The sequence below is a fragment of the Micromesistius poutassou genome (genome assembly GCF_964030765.1).
Source record: "Micromesistius poutassou genome assembly, chromosome: 13".
NCBI lineage: Eukaryota > Metazoa > Chordata > Actinopteri > Gadiformes > Gadidae > Micromesistius > Micromesistius poutassou.
The window spans coordinates 6,253,447-6,268,538 of NC_140283.1; the positions used below are offsets into that span (position 1 = coordinate 6,253,447).

A 15,092-nucleotide genomic window follows, 5' to 3' on the forward strand; every position below is an offset into this window, starting at 1 on the left:
CTATAGCTTATATATTCTTCAAATAAAGCATGCTTAAATCTAACCATGTGCCCTCCAAATAAACGCCATTAAGCCTCGCCCCAATCGTATCAATTAGTAAACAAGAGAGGCTTTTAGCTCTTTAGTTTAGCGATTTACAATGAAATAAAAGCTTCTAAACATCACTAAGGTATGTCCACCTTAGATATGCCCACAACCTGTGGACATATCATAAGTTTACATCACAAGGTTTATGTTTACCATTCGGTCACTCTGCTGTGGTCTTCTCATCACAGCTAATCAGTTCCCGCAGCTGTACTGTGCCACCCGTCGAGCGCCATCTATTGGCGGAGCCACAGGTTACATGTTATATTAAATCTGTGTTGTCAGTAGACTTTTAACTAATGGGCTCGTATGCTAATTATGAGCTCACAGACAGACCGAACGACAGGCAAAAGGGTTGTATGGACCAGGTGAGGACACAGTCAGGGATACAAGCTGTGATACAACCAATAGGTGCACCATGGGTGTATAACGTTAGGGCTTCTGGTCCTGGGTCCACAGAGCATAGGCTGAACACGACTTTAGGAAATTCCTTAATTATATTTACCTTAATCCAACTCAATTCGAGACCTTAATTACGGGCTAGTATTTGTAATCTAATATTAGCAGACACTCTTGGGAGAAACTCGACAAAACGAAACGAACTGCTTTTATTTTGAAAATAACGGACCGGACGTTGATCTTGATTGCGCTAACCGATTGGTTAGTTCTGCTGCTCTGCTGTAGCCTGTTTAGTTTACCATAGGTTCACCAGCTCGCTGTGGCGTTTAAGTGGTTATCTCGTGTTTAAACATCCAGTCAAGCCATCTATAAATCGGGACATTGGTGAGATTAATTATGTACCTTAAACCACATGTTTGAGCAATCCTACATTCAATCGACTGGAGTCAAATTCGTAACAAGCTAGCCACTGTAAGGTTTACCAATAGCTGCGATAAAAACATGTATTAGCAGGTTCGTGTAACACACAAGTATGCAAAAGCATGTGTGATTAAATGCATTTTCATCGTTTGTCTCCGTTGTATCGTACACTGTTTCAGTGCAACAAATGTACGCAGTGTTGAGAGATTAAAGAGATGAAGGGCTTTGGTTAGTTGTTCTCTGTTGCTAGGCAACCGAAACCTTCGGTCATTGCCACATGTCAGCTCAAGTAAGCCTTTAATTACATTAGACCGGCAAAACCACTAGTCGCTTTTTAGTTCACTGGGTTAGTTGTCGTTTGTCTTCTTTTGCAAATATTCAGTTGTGGGTTTTATTTTTTATGTGGTATTTATATATAATGGTATTTCTGCTTTACCGGACGTTCCTTCATAGGTAGGTCTCCCAGTGTCATTTGGCTTACAGAGTAAGTGACCATGCTGGTTCCAATATTTACCCTGAAGCTGAACCACAAGATCAACCCTCGAATGGTTACTGTTGGAAAGTTTGATGGAATTCATCCATGTCTGACAGCCGCCACTCAGGCAGGGAAGGTAAATGTTTTTCATTGGTCATTATCGGTTATTATTATTTGTCACCTTATGATCAACACAATAAACTTCTTTATATCACTGCATCTTTTTTTTTTAAATGGTATTAAAATTTAAAAAAATCATACATAACTAACCTTCCACCGTCCAACTTGCTCATCACCTTTCTCCACAAGGTGTTCATCCACAACCCCCACGCCCGTGGACAGCGCCCTGTGGCCCACCGGCTGAGCCAGAGCACACAGGACTCTGACATCTCCCTGCTCAACATCAACCAGGCGGTTAGCTGCCTGACTGCAGGCTCCCTGGGGCCTAACACCGCAGGGGACACCCTACTGGTGGGCTCGCAGACCAACCTGCTGGCCTATGACGTCCACGACAACGCTGATATATTCTACAGAGAGGTGGGCCCCCTACACCTTCACCTCCCACACTAGTATCTAAAAAGGCTTTGCTGTTCCCACGATGTGTTCAAATGTGAACGCAGATAAACCAAACTCAATTCATGAGCCAAGAAATGACTCACTTGCTCCTTTTAATATTTCCAACACAATCCAATACAGTGATGATGACTCATATGAATATTAATCAAAACTGTAAGGAACAGGAAATGCAATAATTAGGCACAATCTTTTACCGCCATGAGGGAAAGCAACTGCACTTATTTCCTACTTCCAGGTTATATACTTCCGGTTGCCTGGAATTAACATAATTATTTTATTTAAAGCAACAGGCTGACACAAAATATCCATACTTCAGGCCATAATTAAAAGATAATCAATTCAAAGATACTCAATGAAATTGCTGCTGATGTGGTCTACTGATTTTAACTGGAACAATGGTCAACATGTTTAATTTGTTGTTACTCTTTTGCATTTAATTCCTGCCTAAGGCAAATGAATTTGGTAGGCCATGTTAAGCTATTTGAAGTGCACTCAGACCACAACAGCTTGTATGTTTTTAACCTATTGTGTTCTGGCTCCTCTTCTTGTCTAGGTGACAGATGGGGCCAACGCAATTGTGCTGGGAAAACTAGGGGACATCGAATCTCCCCTGGCCATCATCGGGGGGAACTGTGCCTTACAAGGCTTCGACTATGAGGGCAAAGACCTGTTCTGGACGGTACGAGCCAAGCGAGTACCTCATCGGCCGATCACATACCTGAAACCCCAGACTTAATGACATCATTCCTTGTGCAGATGTCTATGCTTTAATGATGGGGCTGATTACCTCTATCAGCTCTCTACACCTCAAGGCCGTAGTGTGTGTTGTCTTCCTTCATGATGACTAATGTACATGAGTGAGGAATTATAAAGGGAGTTGCTGCTCTCATTCAGTTCAGTACTTGTTGCTGGAGCCATCCAAGAGAGTCAACATCGAAATCAAAAGTGACTTTATTTTAAAGGCTTGTTATCTCAATCCCATGTCTCTAAACTTTACTTTGTGGCATCTGCTATTGCATATTTTATGATATGTCCAGAGTCATACTATTCACATACTTATGTTCTTTAAATAAAATATTAAATATTTATACTTAAAATAAAATAAAACTGCATAATTTGATTTGCTTTTAATGGTACATGTTTGGTCACCTTTGCTACAAATTATACAACTGCCTTTTCTTTTACTTTGAGAGAGACTTTGAGAGATATACTTCAGACTATTACTTCAGATATAGCATACTGCCTATTCATTGTACTTAATTCAACTTAAGTTGATTGATCAATTCATTCATTTTTATTTGTAGGTTACTGGTGATAATGTTCAATCGCTGGTGCTCTGTGACTTCACCGGAGACGGGAAGAATGAGGTGAGACCAGTCAATATCCGATGAACCATGTGCTTCATTCATTGCATTTGATATGACTGCATACAATATGTAATGAATAAGTGATCACAGTCATATGCTGTGTATATAATGTTTTGTGTATACTATTGTGTGTATTATCATGTGTAATGTGTGTTTGTGTATGTGTTCTGTTCAAAGCTCCTGGTCGGGTCTGAGGACTTTGATATCAGGGTTTTCAAAGAAGACAAGCTTGTTTCCGAGATGGCAGAAAATGAGGTAAAAAGAAGGAGCTTGTTTATACATTTTCATAAAATAAAGTAAAAATAGTAAAGTGATGATTACTGGATTCCGTTTCACGTCTTGTCCCTGTGTGTCAGACAGTGACCTCTCTGTGCCATATGCACGGTAGCCGGTTTGGCTATGCCCTAGCCAATGGTACAGTGGGAGTCTATGACCGGACGGCCCGCTACTGGAGAATCAAGGTACTGCAAGCATCCCATTCAATGCTGTGTTGTATTTGGAAATGTTTTAGGTTCGGATTTCTTGCAATAATCTAAAAGAAGAGTCATGTTGAGGATCTGTTAGATAATGGAGAAATAGGGTAATTATTATCCGTTAATATCAATACTGACCTTACTCACTTCCAATCCCTGTTCCAGTCCAAGAATCATGCGATGAGCATCCACGCCTTTGACCTGAATGGTGATGGGGTGGTAGAGCTGATCACCGGCTGGTCCAACGGAAAGGTCCTTAGACATCCAACATATCAACATGTATAGACAATGGCTGTTACACCAGCTACTAGGACCCAGACTGTTAAACTACTTCTTCCTCATACAGGCTTTCTCTTCTTCCTTCAGATCGATGCCCGTAGCGACCGCACGGGCGATGTCATCTTCAAAGACAACTTCTCCTCGTCGGTGGCCGGCGTGGTGGAGGGAGACTACCGGATGGACGGACAGGTCCAACTCATCTGCACCTCCACGGAGGGAGAGGGTAAACAATTACGTGTTTTTAAGATAAGATGAGCTTTTAATGTCTCTTAGGTTGAGAAATTTGTCTTGGGCAATCGAGAGAGTGTGGTTACACAAATGAGAAAAAAACATACATTAACACAGAAGGTGAGCTGACACCAATGAACACGGAGACATATAAACATAGATGTAGGCTAACTTCATATCCACACACATAGCCAAACCCCCCAGCCCACCCCCCCACACACACACACACCCACACAAACACGCACTCACACCCACCAATACTTGTACCCACACACATACACACACAGCCAGCCCCCCCACCCATACTCCTACAACCCACAGTTAATATTACACATGATATTGCATAGTCTGCATTACACACAGCACTATTCTAAACAAACACTGCATCATAACACTATTGTAATATTCCACATGATATTGACCTATAGTTTATATTGCACACTGCCCTATTCTAAAAACTGCACCAATGTAAACAGTTCATTCATGATAATCAATACATTTTGTCTTGGTACAGTTGGTATGTTTAGCCGTAAATAATCAGTAAATTATACTGATGTTGTTGTCTTACACTAGATTGTTTATTGGCCTCTAGTGGAATGGGCTTGGCAGAAATGGACTATATCATTTCATATGTATGTTTTATTTATTGTACAATCCCAAGAAAATAAGAATCGCTGTGCAGTGTGTATTGTAGCCCTTTTATATCAGGTCCTCTTCCATTTGACACCACAATGTTTCTACTGTAGCAGAACGGACAAACTGTGTTTTCTGCTGAGAGTTGTTGGAAGGAGGGGGGTATGTTATTCCCATGGCTACGACCCCATTTGTGATACTTTTTTTAGTACCGTAATGTGTATACGTTATAATGAGCAATGTTCTATCAGAAAAGCGGCACACACCTTGGCGTTACACCGTGTCCGAGAACCTTAACCCTCTGGACTGTGTGTTAAAGACTGTCAATTGCCTGTTACATCCACCATGTCCTTCAACATGTCACCATGTTGACAAAGATACCCGAATGTATTTGGTTAAACTGAATTATTTGCAGGCTAGAGCCATCAAAATTCGACCATGGCAGCTTAAATATGTTTTCCTCAAAACGGAAACCGTTGGCGTATGTGCAACAGTCGATACATGGACAGACCATTCTATTGACGTGGGAAAAACAAAAGGAGCCTTTAAATCTATCAAGGAACATCATCATTTGACACTTTGCTACTCAATGGTGTCATAGTAGATGATTACCTACTGGTGGCCAGTGGCACAATGGAGGCCATTACAGGCCACCTTAATCGTTGGAAAGGAGGGGTGAGCGGGGTATCAGTTGGTTGCCATCGGCAACCTCATAAAAATGATTTGATTGTAACTTAAAACTTAAAAGAAAGAGATGGCCATATGAACAGTAATATTAAGGTTATTCATATGTTTATTAGACGGGGACAATGAACAATAAATACATTTCACCAGAAATGTATTTATTATTGTACTAAATTTACATCTGTAGTCCCTGGGCGGGAGTTGTAAGGGTGAGATATTTTGCATGACTCACATGCAGTGTCGTCTGTCTGTGTATCTTCCAGTGCGAGGCTACCTCCCAGCCAGTAAGGAACTGAAGGGGAACCTAATGGAGTCCAGTGTGGAGCAGGACCTGGTCAGAGAGCTCAGCCAGCGCAGACAGAATCTCTTGCTGGAGCTACGGAACTACGACGAGAATGCCAAGGTGAGCAATTTTTGGTGGGGGTGATGGTAGTGGTGGGGGTGGTACTTTCAGAATTGTTTTGAATTGATGGGATGTATTGAATGTGATTGAATAAAGGAAGTCGTATCGGTATATGTTTCAGGGTGTGACGGAGACGGACAGCGAGGTGGGTGTGATACCAGCCAACACCCAGCTCCAGACAGCATTGTCCGTCCGGTCTGCCACGGAGGCCCAGAAGGCCCATGTAGAACTCAGTATCTCCACACCAAACGGTACTTCCAGATACCACATGCTGGACTACACCAGAATCATGCTGTGTGATGATATATATATATATATATATATATATTACTAAAACAACCATACAGGACAACAACAAATTTAAAATAAATAGGCTACAATATCAGTGTAAAATGTTGTGGGTGGCCAACTGGCCACATGGTTGAAGGGGCTGGGGGGGTCCACACCAGAGGTGGTAGTGATGAAAATGAAGACACAGTACACAACGCTTGGTCCATCTCCTCTCCAGAGACAATCATCCGCTCAGTGCTGATCTTTGCCGAGGGGATCTTCGAGGGAGAGAGCCACGTGGTCCACCCCAGCGCACAAAAACTCTCGGGCTGTGTCCTGGTGCCCATAGTCCCTCCCAAGGACATACCGGTAGACCTGCACATCAAGGCCTTTGTCGGGGGTAAGAACAGGTAGGCGTGGGTGCATAAGAGGTGAAAGTTTCAATGAAAATGGATGTATTGCAATACTACTTGTATAATCGGAAAAGTTTCCAGAACACATTAAAAAACAAAGCCAAAATTCATGCTGGCAAAAAAAAGAACACTTGTTTTAAATTGAAATAGAAATGAAAGTATGTACAAATAATTGTGTGTGTGTTTGTGCTTCTGTTCTTTTTCTCCACCCACTGTTCTGCGCCCCAGTACCCAGTTCCACGTGTTTGAGATCACCCGTCAGCTGCCCCGCTTCTCCATGTACGTCATGGGGGCGGACCCCTCGGTGGCCCCGCCCAGCGGCAGGGTCAGCTTCAGCATCAACGACCGGCCCCAGCGGGTAGACATTACAATATATATACAGTTATGGATCAACAGCTAGCAGAATCATTAGGGTGATGTGAAAATGCCTTAGATAACTAATTCATCCTAGTAATCTGACTACTTTTGCAATGGCCACGTACTCAAATATGATTCATTCATAGGCTATATCATATATATTGAATATATTGGGTAGTGTTCAGTCCACAATAATGGCCTGATACGAAACATGTTCAAAACATGTAACCTGCATCATTTCACTTCCATGGGTCCAGGTGGTGATGTGGCTGAACCAGAACTTCCTGCTCCCAAAGGGAGCCAACAGTCCAGATGTCACCTTCACATCGCTACGAGGAGGAGGACTGTTGTCCATCAGCATGGCTAGCAGTGGACAGGTACACACTCAATCATGCATGTCCCCATGCAAATGAAGGTGCTCTGATCAGAAACCTGTCCACCGTCAGGCAGTTAATGAATGTACCACCGTTTTGTCCAATCAGATCACCTTGAGCACAGATGACATCGACCTGGCAGGGGATCTCATCCAATCGCTGGCCTCTTTCCTGGCTATCGAGGACCTATCGGCTGAGGTGGACTTTCCGGACTACTTCAAAGAGCTACGCACGACTCTCACTGAGGTACGAGGTGATGGATCATACTCAATGTCTCATGAGGTGGGCAAGTTCTGCTCTTATAGACCACTGCAGATATAACAAACCTCCATCCTTTCATCTGTGTTCCAGGTGGATGAGTTCCACTGTGTGCATCAGAAGTTGACGGCGGCCATCGCTGACCACTCCAACTACATCAGGAACATGCTGGTGCAGGCCGAGGACGCTCGCCTCATGGGTAACATGTGAGTCCCAGCCCTGCTGCGCCGTCGTCTTCAGCACCTTTCATATCTGTGTTGCATGACAATACTGCATTGGAAACAGACAACAGTGCTACAGCCGCCTTTCCGGCCAGGGTGTGTCGTTCAGTTTAGGTGTTTTTGTACTGTTTGTGTTGAGGCTTTTTGCAGTTCCTACCGCGCTAGTGTCATTTCCTTTGTTCTCATTAGAACAAATTGCTTGCTTTTTCTGCCACCATGTCTACCTGTCCTAATCTGTGTCCTTCAACTCCTCTTTCTCCACTCTTTTTTAATGCGTGCCGTGCCTCCACTCCTGTGACCTGCCGCTCCCCTCCAGGACCACCATGAAGAGGCGCTACCGGGAGCTGTACGATGTGAACCGAGACCTGGTCACCGAGTACAAGATCCGCTCTAACAACCACAATGCACTGCTGGCCCGCCTCAAGTGTGTCAACCAGGCCATCCAACGGGCGGGGAGACTGCGAGGTCGGTATATACACACACACATCCATCCATATAATTCAAGTACAGTATATCCATATAATTCAAGTACATCCCAAATTATGTCTCGATTGGGATCCATTAGTCGCCCAATACGCCTTATGTCTAAAAAAAATCACAGCCTATCAAATGGGTGTTACTGTGCAATTTGTGTTTGCTTAACGTGATGCCCATCCAAACATTCACATTTTGTCATGACCTTATGGATCAGAGATCAGGGAACACAATAAGTGCTCTACAATGGTGTGTTATAGATTCGTTTTTTAATAGATTAGTAAGATTAATTGGCTTGCCTTGATACATTGCTTAAACGTGCGATGCTGTTATAAATGCTTGAGCACTGTTATACGGTTACGGCCTATTATTTAAACAGTTTATAAACTTTTGATTATGGTCCTACAGTTTATGTTTACTTGATTCAGATGAGGCTTGCATATAAAAATTGCCCAAAAAAGCCCTGCATTGTGCACTACCATGCACCCCCCATCCCCCAATACCGCGCCATGACATTTCTCACTTGGAAACGGAGCCACATAAACAAAACAGTTTAGGAGCCCTCTTCTAAAACCCCAAAAAATAATACATCTTATATTCTAATCCTAATGTGCTGTCTTACCTTTCCCTCTGTCTCTCCTCAGTGGGTAAGCCAAAGAACCAGGTGATCTCTGCGTGCCGTGATGCCATCAAGACCAACAACGTCAACACACTGTTTAAGATCATGAAGGCCGGCGCCGCCTCTTCCTGAGGGGGAACAAGATGGAGGTGAATGGAGCAACCCAAAGTGGACCATTGCTGTCTCAGGCTCTCATTCTGAATAGGTCGTGCTGCAAATGGACGGTCCATCATGGATATACAGGATGTATATATATATATATATATATATATATATATCTTACATGAAACACTTTTGTGAGACAGGATTAGTTTGAGAGTTCAACTTGTGCGATAGATGAGATGACTGTCTCGACTTAATGTCATAGAATTGTATACGAGACATGGTGCGAGTGTGAGTCATATGTTTGGTAAATGTTTATCTTTGGTCGCCGACTCTGCGGAAAACTGAGACGTGATGGTTAGAGAGCCCATCTGGAGAGGAAATTAGGAAACGGGACTTCTTCCCCGAGCTGTGGTCAGAGAGCAACTCGTCATCTGTGTCCAATAACAGGAGAATGGCGCAGTGTGAAACATCTAAAACACTGTTTTGAGTGATTGAGTCCAAACAATTGAGTCCAATACGGTTCCAATAGTAGTAGTATATCAAGACACTGCGATACTTACTACTACAGTTATTTTCCTTAAAGCGTTTTGTATTCCACTGCGTATCTGTTGTATGAGTATTTGTTTCTTTTAGCATAGCACTGTTGATTCACATTTTCTGGAAAAGCATTTCTCTTGCAAGCATCACCAGTGTCGTAATCAAGCTTTGGAACCTAGTCAGACTCTTATAAAGTGTCTTGAAATCGAGTCCTATGGGACTTCAAAAGCATTGAAGTCTGATAGGGCAGTAAGCCAGGGAAGCCAGATGGGGAGGTGTGTGTGTGTGTGTGTGTGTGTGTGTGTGTGTGTGTGTGTGTGTGTGTGTGTGTGTGTGTGTGTGTGTGTGTGTGTGTGTGTGTGTGTGTGTGTGTGTGTGTGTGTGTGTGTGTGTGTGTGTGTGAGAAGAATCAACAAATATTTCAAGGGCCCTACAGATTGTTAATAACGCTTTTTCTAGATTGTACATAAGGGATATGAATTTTGTTATGATTGTGTAAGAGATGGTCTAATAAATGTACTTATATGCTGATATAAGGCTCGGTCCCAGCTCTGATTAATTTCTGTGTGACTTGTAATTATAATTGTCAACCTTCTCTGTACCTTTAAAAGATGCACTCAGCAATACTTTAAAATACATGGCTTACAGGGCAATCAAAAATTAAATGGTTGTGCAGCACAGCAATAAGTGCTAGTAAGAAATGTAAAAGCCTTTAAGTATCAATAAGTGCTTCCAAAATATGTCAGCATTGTCTTGTCTAAAACTGCAAACGTTGTATTTGTATCTCCTACATTTACTGGTTTGGCCTTCCCGTCAGTAATAGGGAACATTTGCAGTAGAGTGCTTTGGAGTTGACCTTGCACCCCAAGCCCTCCCACTTTTTCCATGCTCCATATGCTCTTCTTCCTCCATAGCCTAGGCACGACATCTGGCGTCCTCTGACTCCTCTCTGGTGCACTATAGGGTTCCTACAATGCGTTCTCCACCATGTCAACTCCCCTCCCTTTCCACTTCTCAATGTTCGTTTCTATGCTGCCTTCGCTGCCTCTAAGCCGAGAGAACATCATGTACACTTCTACGCTTACTTCACTGCCTTCAACCCCAGAGAACAGGGAAAGGCGCACATCCAAATTGCGTCTGCTGCTGTGTTGGCATCTGGCATCGCTTCGCTTCGGCCACATCACGTGGGAGGCGGGCAACGGACCTCGAACACTTTAGAACACGTTCATATGACGAAGCTTAACTCACAGAACGTCATGTTCATGGATATCAATTTCACCCCGGTTGTCACTTTTTGAAAGCTTTCAAAAAGGGTGTGGAAACGTCGTTTCCACACAAATTATCTCCTCGGCCAAGGTTTTTTCTTCTTCTTTTTGGTAAGTAGCCTATGCATGATTTTCAAGAAGCCAAAGCATGATGTGCCAAAAGGTGGCATGTGTCGTACACCTGGCTCCGTTTGGTACATGACTGGGTAATACGCATTCTTTGCAAAGCCTACTATTGAAATGTATGTAACGTTAGGCAAAAAAAACCCGGAGATGTTGGGTGAAGATCGATGTGGACAGACATTCATTTTCATACGTTTAACATTACTTGATATCATCGCACTGTGAAAGTTAATAAAGCGATATGATTAGCAAAGTTTCTACTTAAAAATACACACAAGCGCAGTTTGGTTGTGGAGACACGACCGCACAAGCAGGGGTTTGGAAATAGAGCACGCCTGTCTATTAGAACTATAGCATTGGCCAAACTATCTATAGCATACAAGTTAACTGTGGAGCTGTTGGCAGCAGCCCATCCGATGAGGATGATGTCGGCTACTCACCTGGTCGGATCTAAACCAGGCGGTTATTAAACGCCAAGCGGCGAGAAACTTAAAGTGAATTGTGAATTGTTGCCCTTGGGATGGGGCAACTGATTGTGCAATTAGGCACAGGTGTGCCTAGGTGTGTGCCTCATTGCACAGGTGTGACTAGGTGTGCCTAATTGCACAGGTGTGACTAGGTGTGCCTAATTGCACAGGTGTGCCTAGGTGTGCCTAATTGCACAGGTGTGCCTAGGTGTGCCTAATTGCACAGGTGTGCCTCATTGCACAATCAGAGACGACTAGACCCACTTTGGGTAACTTTGGCTTTGGGTCGTTACTTCATTGGGATTGTTGTAGGTCCATTATCCTGGGTGAATGAGTTGCTGCTGATTTAAGGATATAAGGCAGTGGCCCTACATGAGGGCCCCCTCCTTATGTGTTTTATTCGTTGTTGATCAGGTTCCTTCTAACGTCGTGGACGGAGGTACCAGGTACCATCAACTCAACAAATGACGATGGACACCTAGCCGAGTGACACACCGTTACAAAGAATGATGTCCTACCAAGGAACAACCCGGAAAGGACAACTAATCAGTTGCTAAAAATATGTGTTCATAAAGTTGAATGAACTGCACCAGGCCAACAATTACGGAAGAATCTGTGAGGCCATCAGTCTGTTGAGTCCTCATTACTTCAGAAAAGGTACCAAGGGGGATGATGATGAGGAGGGTTAGGGTGCTGAGGAAGCTCTTTCACGTCCAAAGAGATGTGATGTTCACCATGGTGTTGCTGCTGTTCTTCTGCCTGCTGCTCTACACTCAGCAGGTATCCACACCATTCAAAATCAACAGGTGGCAAGGCAAAGCATGAAGTAAAAATACATTATTCGTCGTTATTTCATTGAATCAGTGATTTATGCTCCAAGGTTCTGCTCCAGTCGGGCTGGGACAGAACCGTGTGGCGTCTGGAGATCCAGGGCTCCACCAGCTCCAGCCGGGTTCTGCTGGGAGCGGTGAGGACCAGAACGGATTCCGGGTCTCAAGTAAGCGGCAGAATAAACATGATCTGTTCAAACAATAAGCTATATGCAATGGTGGGTCTGGATAGTGTGACACACAGCCAGGTTAGTAACAAAGGAGGTTGGTGTGGGCAAGATCTTTATTTTTCTAGACAATCGACAAATTAATAATGACAATAATTGGAGAATAGTGTTAATTTCGATACTAATATTGTGATATTATGAACATATTGTGAACAACAATTTCTTGTACCAGGTTGTCGAAGTAAGCTACTGAGCATTTCGCAATGCCACATTCTCTTTGGGTCTCATCTTTTGCACAGGCTCTCTTCTAGATAAAACAATATGGTTATGTATTGAACATACAGGTAGCTCATGCAGGCCCAGAGGTTCCCGCCTGCAAGACCCAGTCCAACGCCAGAGCTCGGCAACCTGACCCCAAACGCCAGGTCAAACCCAGTCATGCGCCACTCACCAAAAATAAGAGGAAACGCAAAGGGCTGCGGGGGGCCGTCACTCCGACAAAGAGCTCCGGTGTTGTAATGCCGACCATGCCGCCGTTTGACTTCGAGGCTTACCTGAGGGAGAAGGACAACCGAGACTTCGGGCTGCGCATCGATCAGCCAGAGAAATGCATGATGGGAGAGGGAGAGACCGCCGGACCCTACATGCTTATTGCAGTCAAATCTGTCGCCGCAGACTTTGACAAGCGGCAGGTAGGACAAGTCTACGTTTTGCATTGTGTAGAGTGTGTATTATTGTTCAAATGAAAGAAATAAAGAAGAGAAATAAAGATGCTATAAACATACATGCTGTAAATTAAGATAGATAAGAAACAATGATGGAAGTTGTATAAAGGATTTATACAGCAAGGATTGACAAACACCATACGCAGATTGACCACTTATTTTAAAAAGAAAAAGCTGATCCATGATTTGCCACGCAGCTCTTTCATTTCCTACAAGCAATTCCTCGCCTCCTGCCTTCTGACAGGTGGTGCGTCAGACGTGGGGTCGGGAGAGGCCCTCCCAACACGGCGTTACCCTCCGTACGGTGTTCCTCCTGGGGGTCCCGAGGAACCAGAGCGCCCTTCCCCTGTGGGACCGCCTGCTGCTCTACGAGAGCGACACCTACAAGGACATCCTCCTCTGGGACTTTGAGGACACCTTCTTCAACCTGACGCTGAAGGAAACTCATTTCCTCCAGTGGGTCAACAGCAGCTGCCCAGATGTCAGGTCAGTGGGAGATTAAGGAGTGACGGTGGTCACACTCAATGGGCGTTCTGTGTGAGAAGCACCGATCAATGTCATGTCATGTGTTCTAACCCATATGTGATTTAAATCCATAATAATATAATATATTTGAAGTTTGTAGCTGCTTATGTTCACGATGACGCTCAAAGTGACAAACATGTTCATCTCAACTGTAGGTTCATCTTCAAGGGCGACGCGGACGTCTACGTCAACATCGAGAACATCCTGGAGATGCTGCAGGATAAAAACGCCAGCGAGGATCTGTTCATCGGCGACATCATCGTCCACGCCAAGCCGATCCGCAAGCGCACCTCCAAGTACTACGTGCCAGAGTTTATGTATGGCGGCGGCTTGTACCCGTCCTACGCCGGAGGGGGCGGCTTCGTCATGTCGGGCCACACGGCCCGGAGGCTCAGCGCGGCGTGCCAACAGGTACTGATGAGCAACATTTGCCACAGTCCACTGGGAAGGCTGGTGGACGGATCTATCCAGGTGTGAGTGTAATTAGCCGCTACAAGCCGTTTGAAAATGTGCAGCTTCTGACATCACAGGTGGGCGTGTCCACCTAGATGTGTGCCGGAGAGATCAGTCCACCAGCCCACGCAGTGGACTGTAGCAAACGTTTCTCATCTATCCGTCATACATCTAGGTGGACACGCTGTGATGTCAGAAGCTGCACATTTTCAGAACGGCTTGTAACGGCCACTCCCGACATTTCGTCCCCAGGTGGAGCTGTTCCCCATCGACGACGTCTTCTTGGGGATGTGTCTCCAGCGCATCGCCGTCAAGCCCTACCCCCACAAGGGGTTCCGGACGTTTGGCATCCCCCGGCCGTCCGCCGCGCCCCACCTCCAGACCTTTGACCCCTGCTTCTACAGGGACCTCATGGTGGTGCACAGCCTCACCCCTCCCCAGATCTGGCTCATGTGGAACCTCCTCCACGACCCCCACCTCAGCTGCCACACCGACGGGAACCCCTCGACGGGAACCTTCCGGTGGAGCGATGGAGCTGGAGGAAGAGCAGCAACAGTAGACACAAAGGAAGGCGAGGAATTACAGACTACAGACTATGGATGGGAGGATGTGTTTGTGAAGCATTAGGCCCCCTCTTGGTTTGTATTACAGCAGTCAAGTGGGGGGGTCTGAATGGGAGCTAGGTCGACATCAAAAGCAGGCCTTTAAGTGAAGGGTCAAGTGAATGCTTTTGCTTTTGGAAAGGGATGGAGAGAAGCTCATTTGGGTTTATTTAGGCTAGTCTTAACAAGCAAACTGGGACAAGCAAACTGATTTAAGAATGTGAAAAACTCTGCAGGTTATGAGTGCAATTATAATTCTTTGTCGTGTTATTGTTTTAAATGACAA

The 15,092-nt window shown here is 44.6% G+C and overlaps 2 protein-coding genes across 2 annotated transcripts; both read left to right on the forward strand.

The window, feature by feature from the left end:
* Positions 1-1,397: 1,397 nt before the first annotated feature.
* bbs2 (Bardet-Biedl syndrome 2) lies at positions 1,398-9,806 on the forward strand (the record flags this gene model as incomplete). The annotated part of the gene is made up of 17 exons (XM_084477854.1): positions 1,398-1,514; positions 1,688-1,915; positions 2,508-2,633; positions 3,259-3,321; positions 3,499-3,576; positions 3,678-3,782; positions 3,960-4,046; positions 4,161-4,296; positions 5,882-6,021; positions 6,143-6,272; positions 6,530-6,701; positions 6,933-7,062; positions 7,319-7,438; positions 7,544-7,681; positions 7,787-7,899; positions 8,231-8,379; positions 9,033-9,806. The coding sequence occupies 17 exons, from the start codon at positions 1,398-1,400 to the stop codon at positions 9,137-9,139; spliced, it is 2,139 nt and encodes a 712-aa protein (XP_084333980.1). The 3' UTR covers positions 9,140-9,806.
* A 2,367-nt stretch (positions 9,807-12,173) lies between these two features.
* b3gnt9 (UDP-GlcNAc:betaGal beta-1,3-N-acetylglucosaminyltransferase 9) lies at positions 12,174-14,831 on the forward strand (the record flags this gene model as incomplete). Its single annotated transcript, XM_084476779.1, has 6 exons — positions 12,174-12,284; positions 12,385-12,501; positions 12,846-13,193; positions 13,471-13,712; positions 13,907-14,162; positions 14,457-14,831. 6 exons carry the CDS (start codon positions 12,174-12,176, stop codon positions 14,829-14,831), a joined length of 1,449 nt encoding a protein of 482 aa, XP_084332905.1.
* Positions 14,832-15,092: the final 261 nt, after the last annotated feature.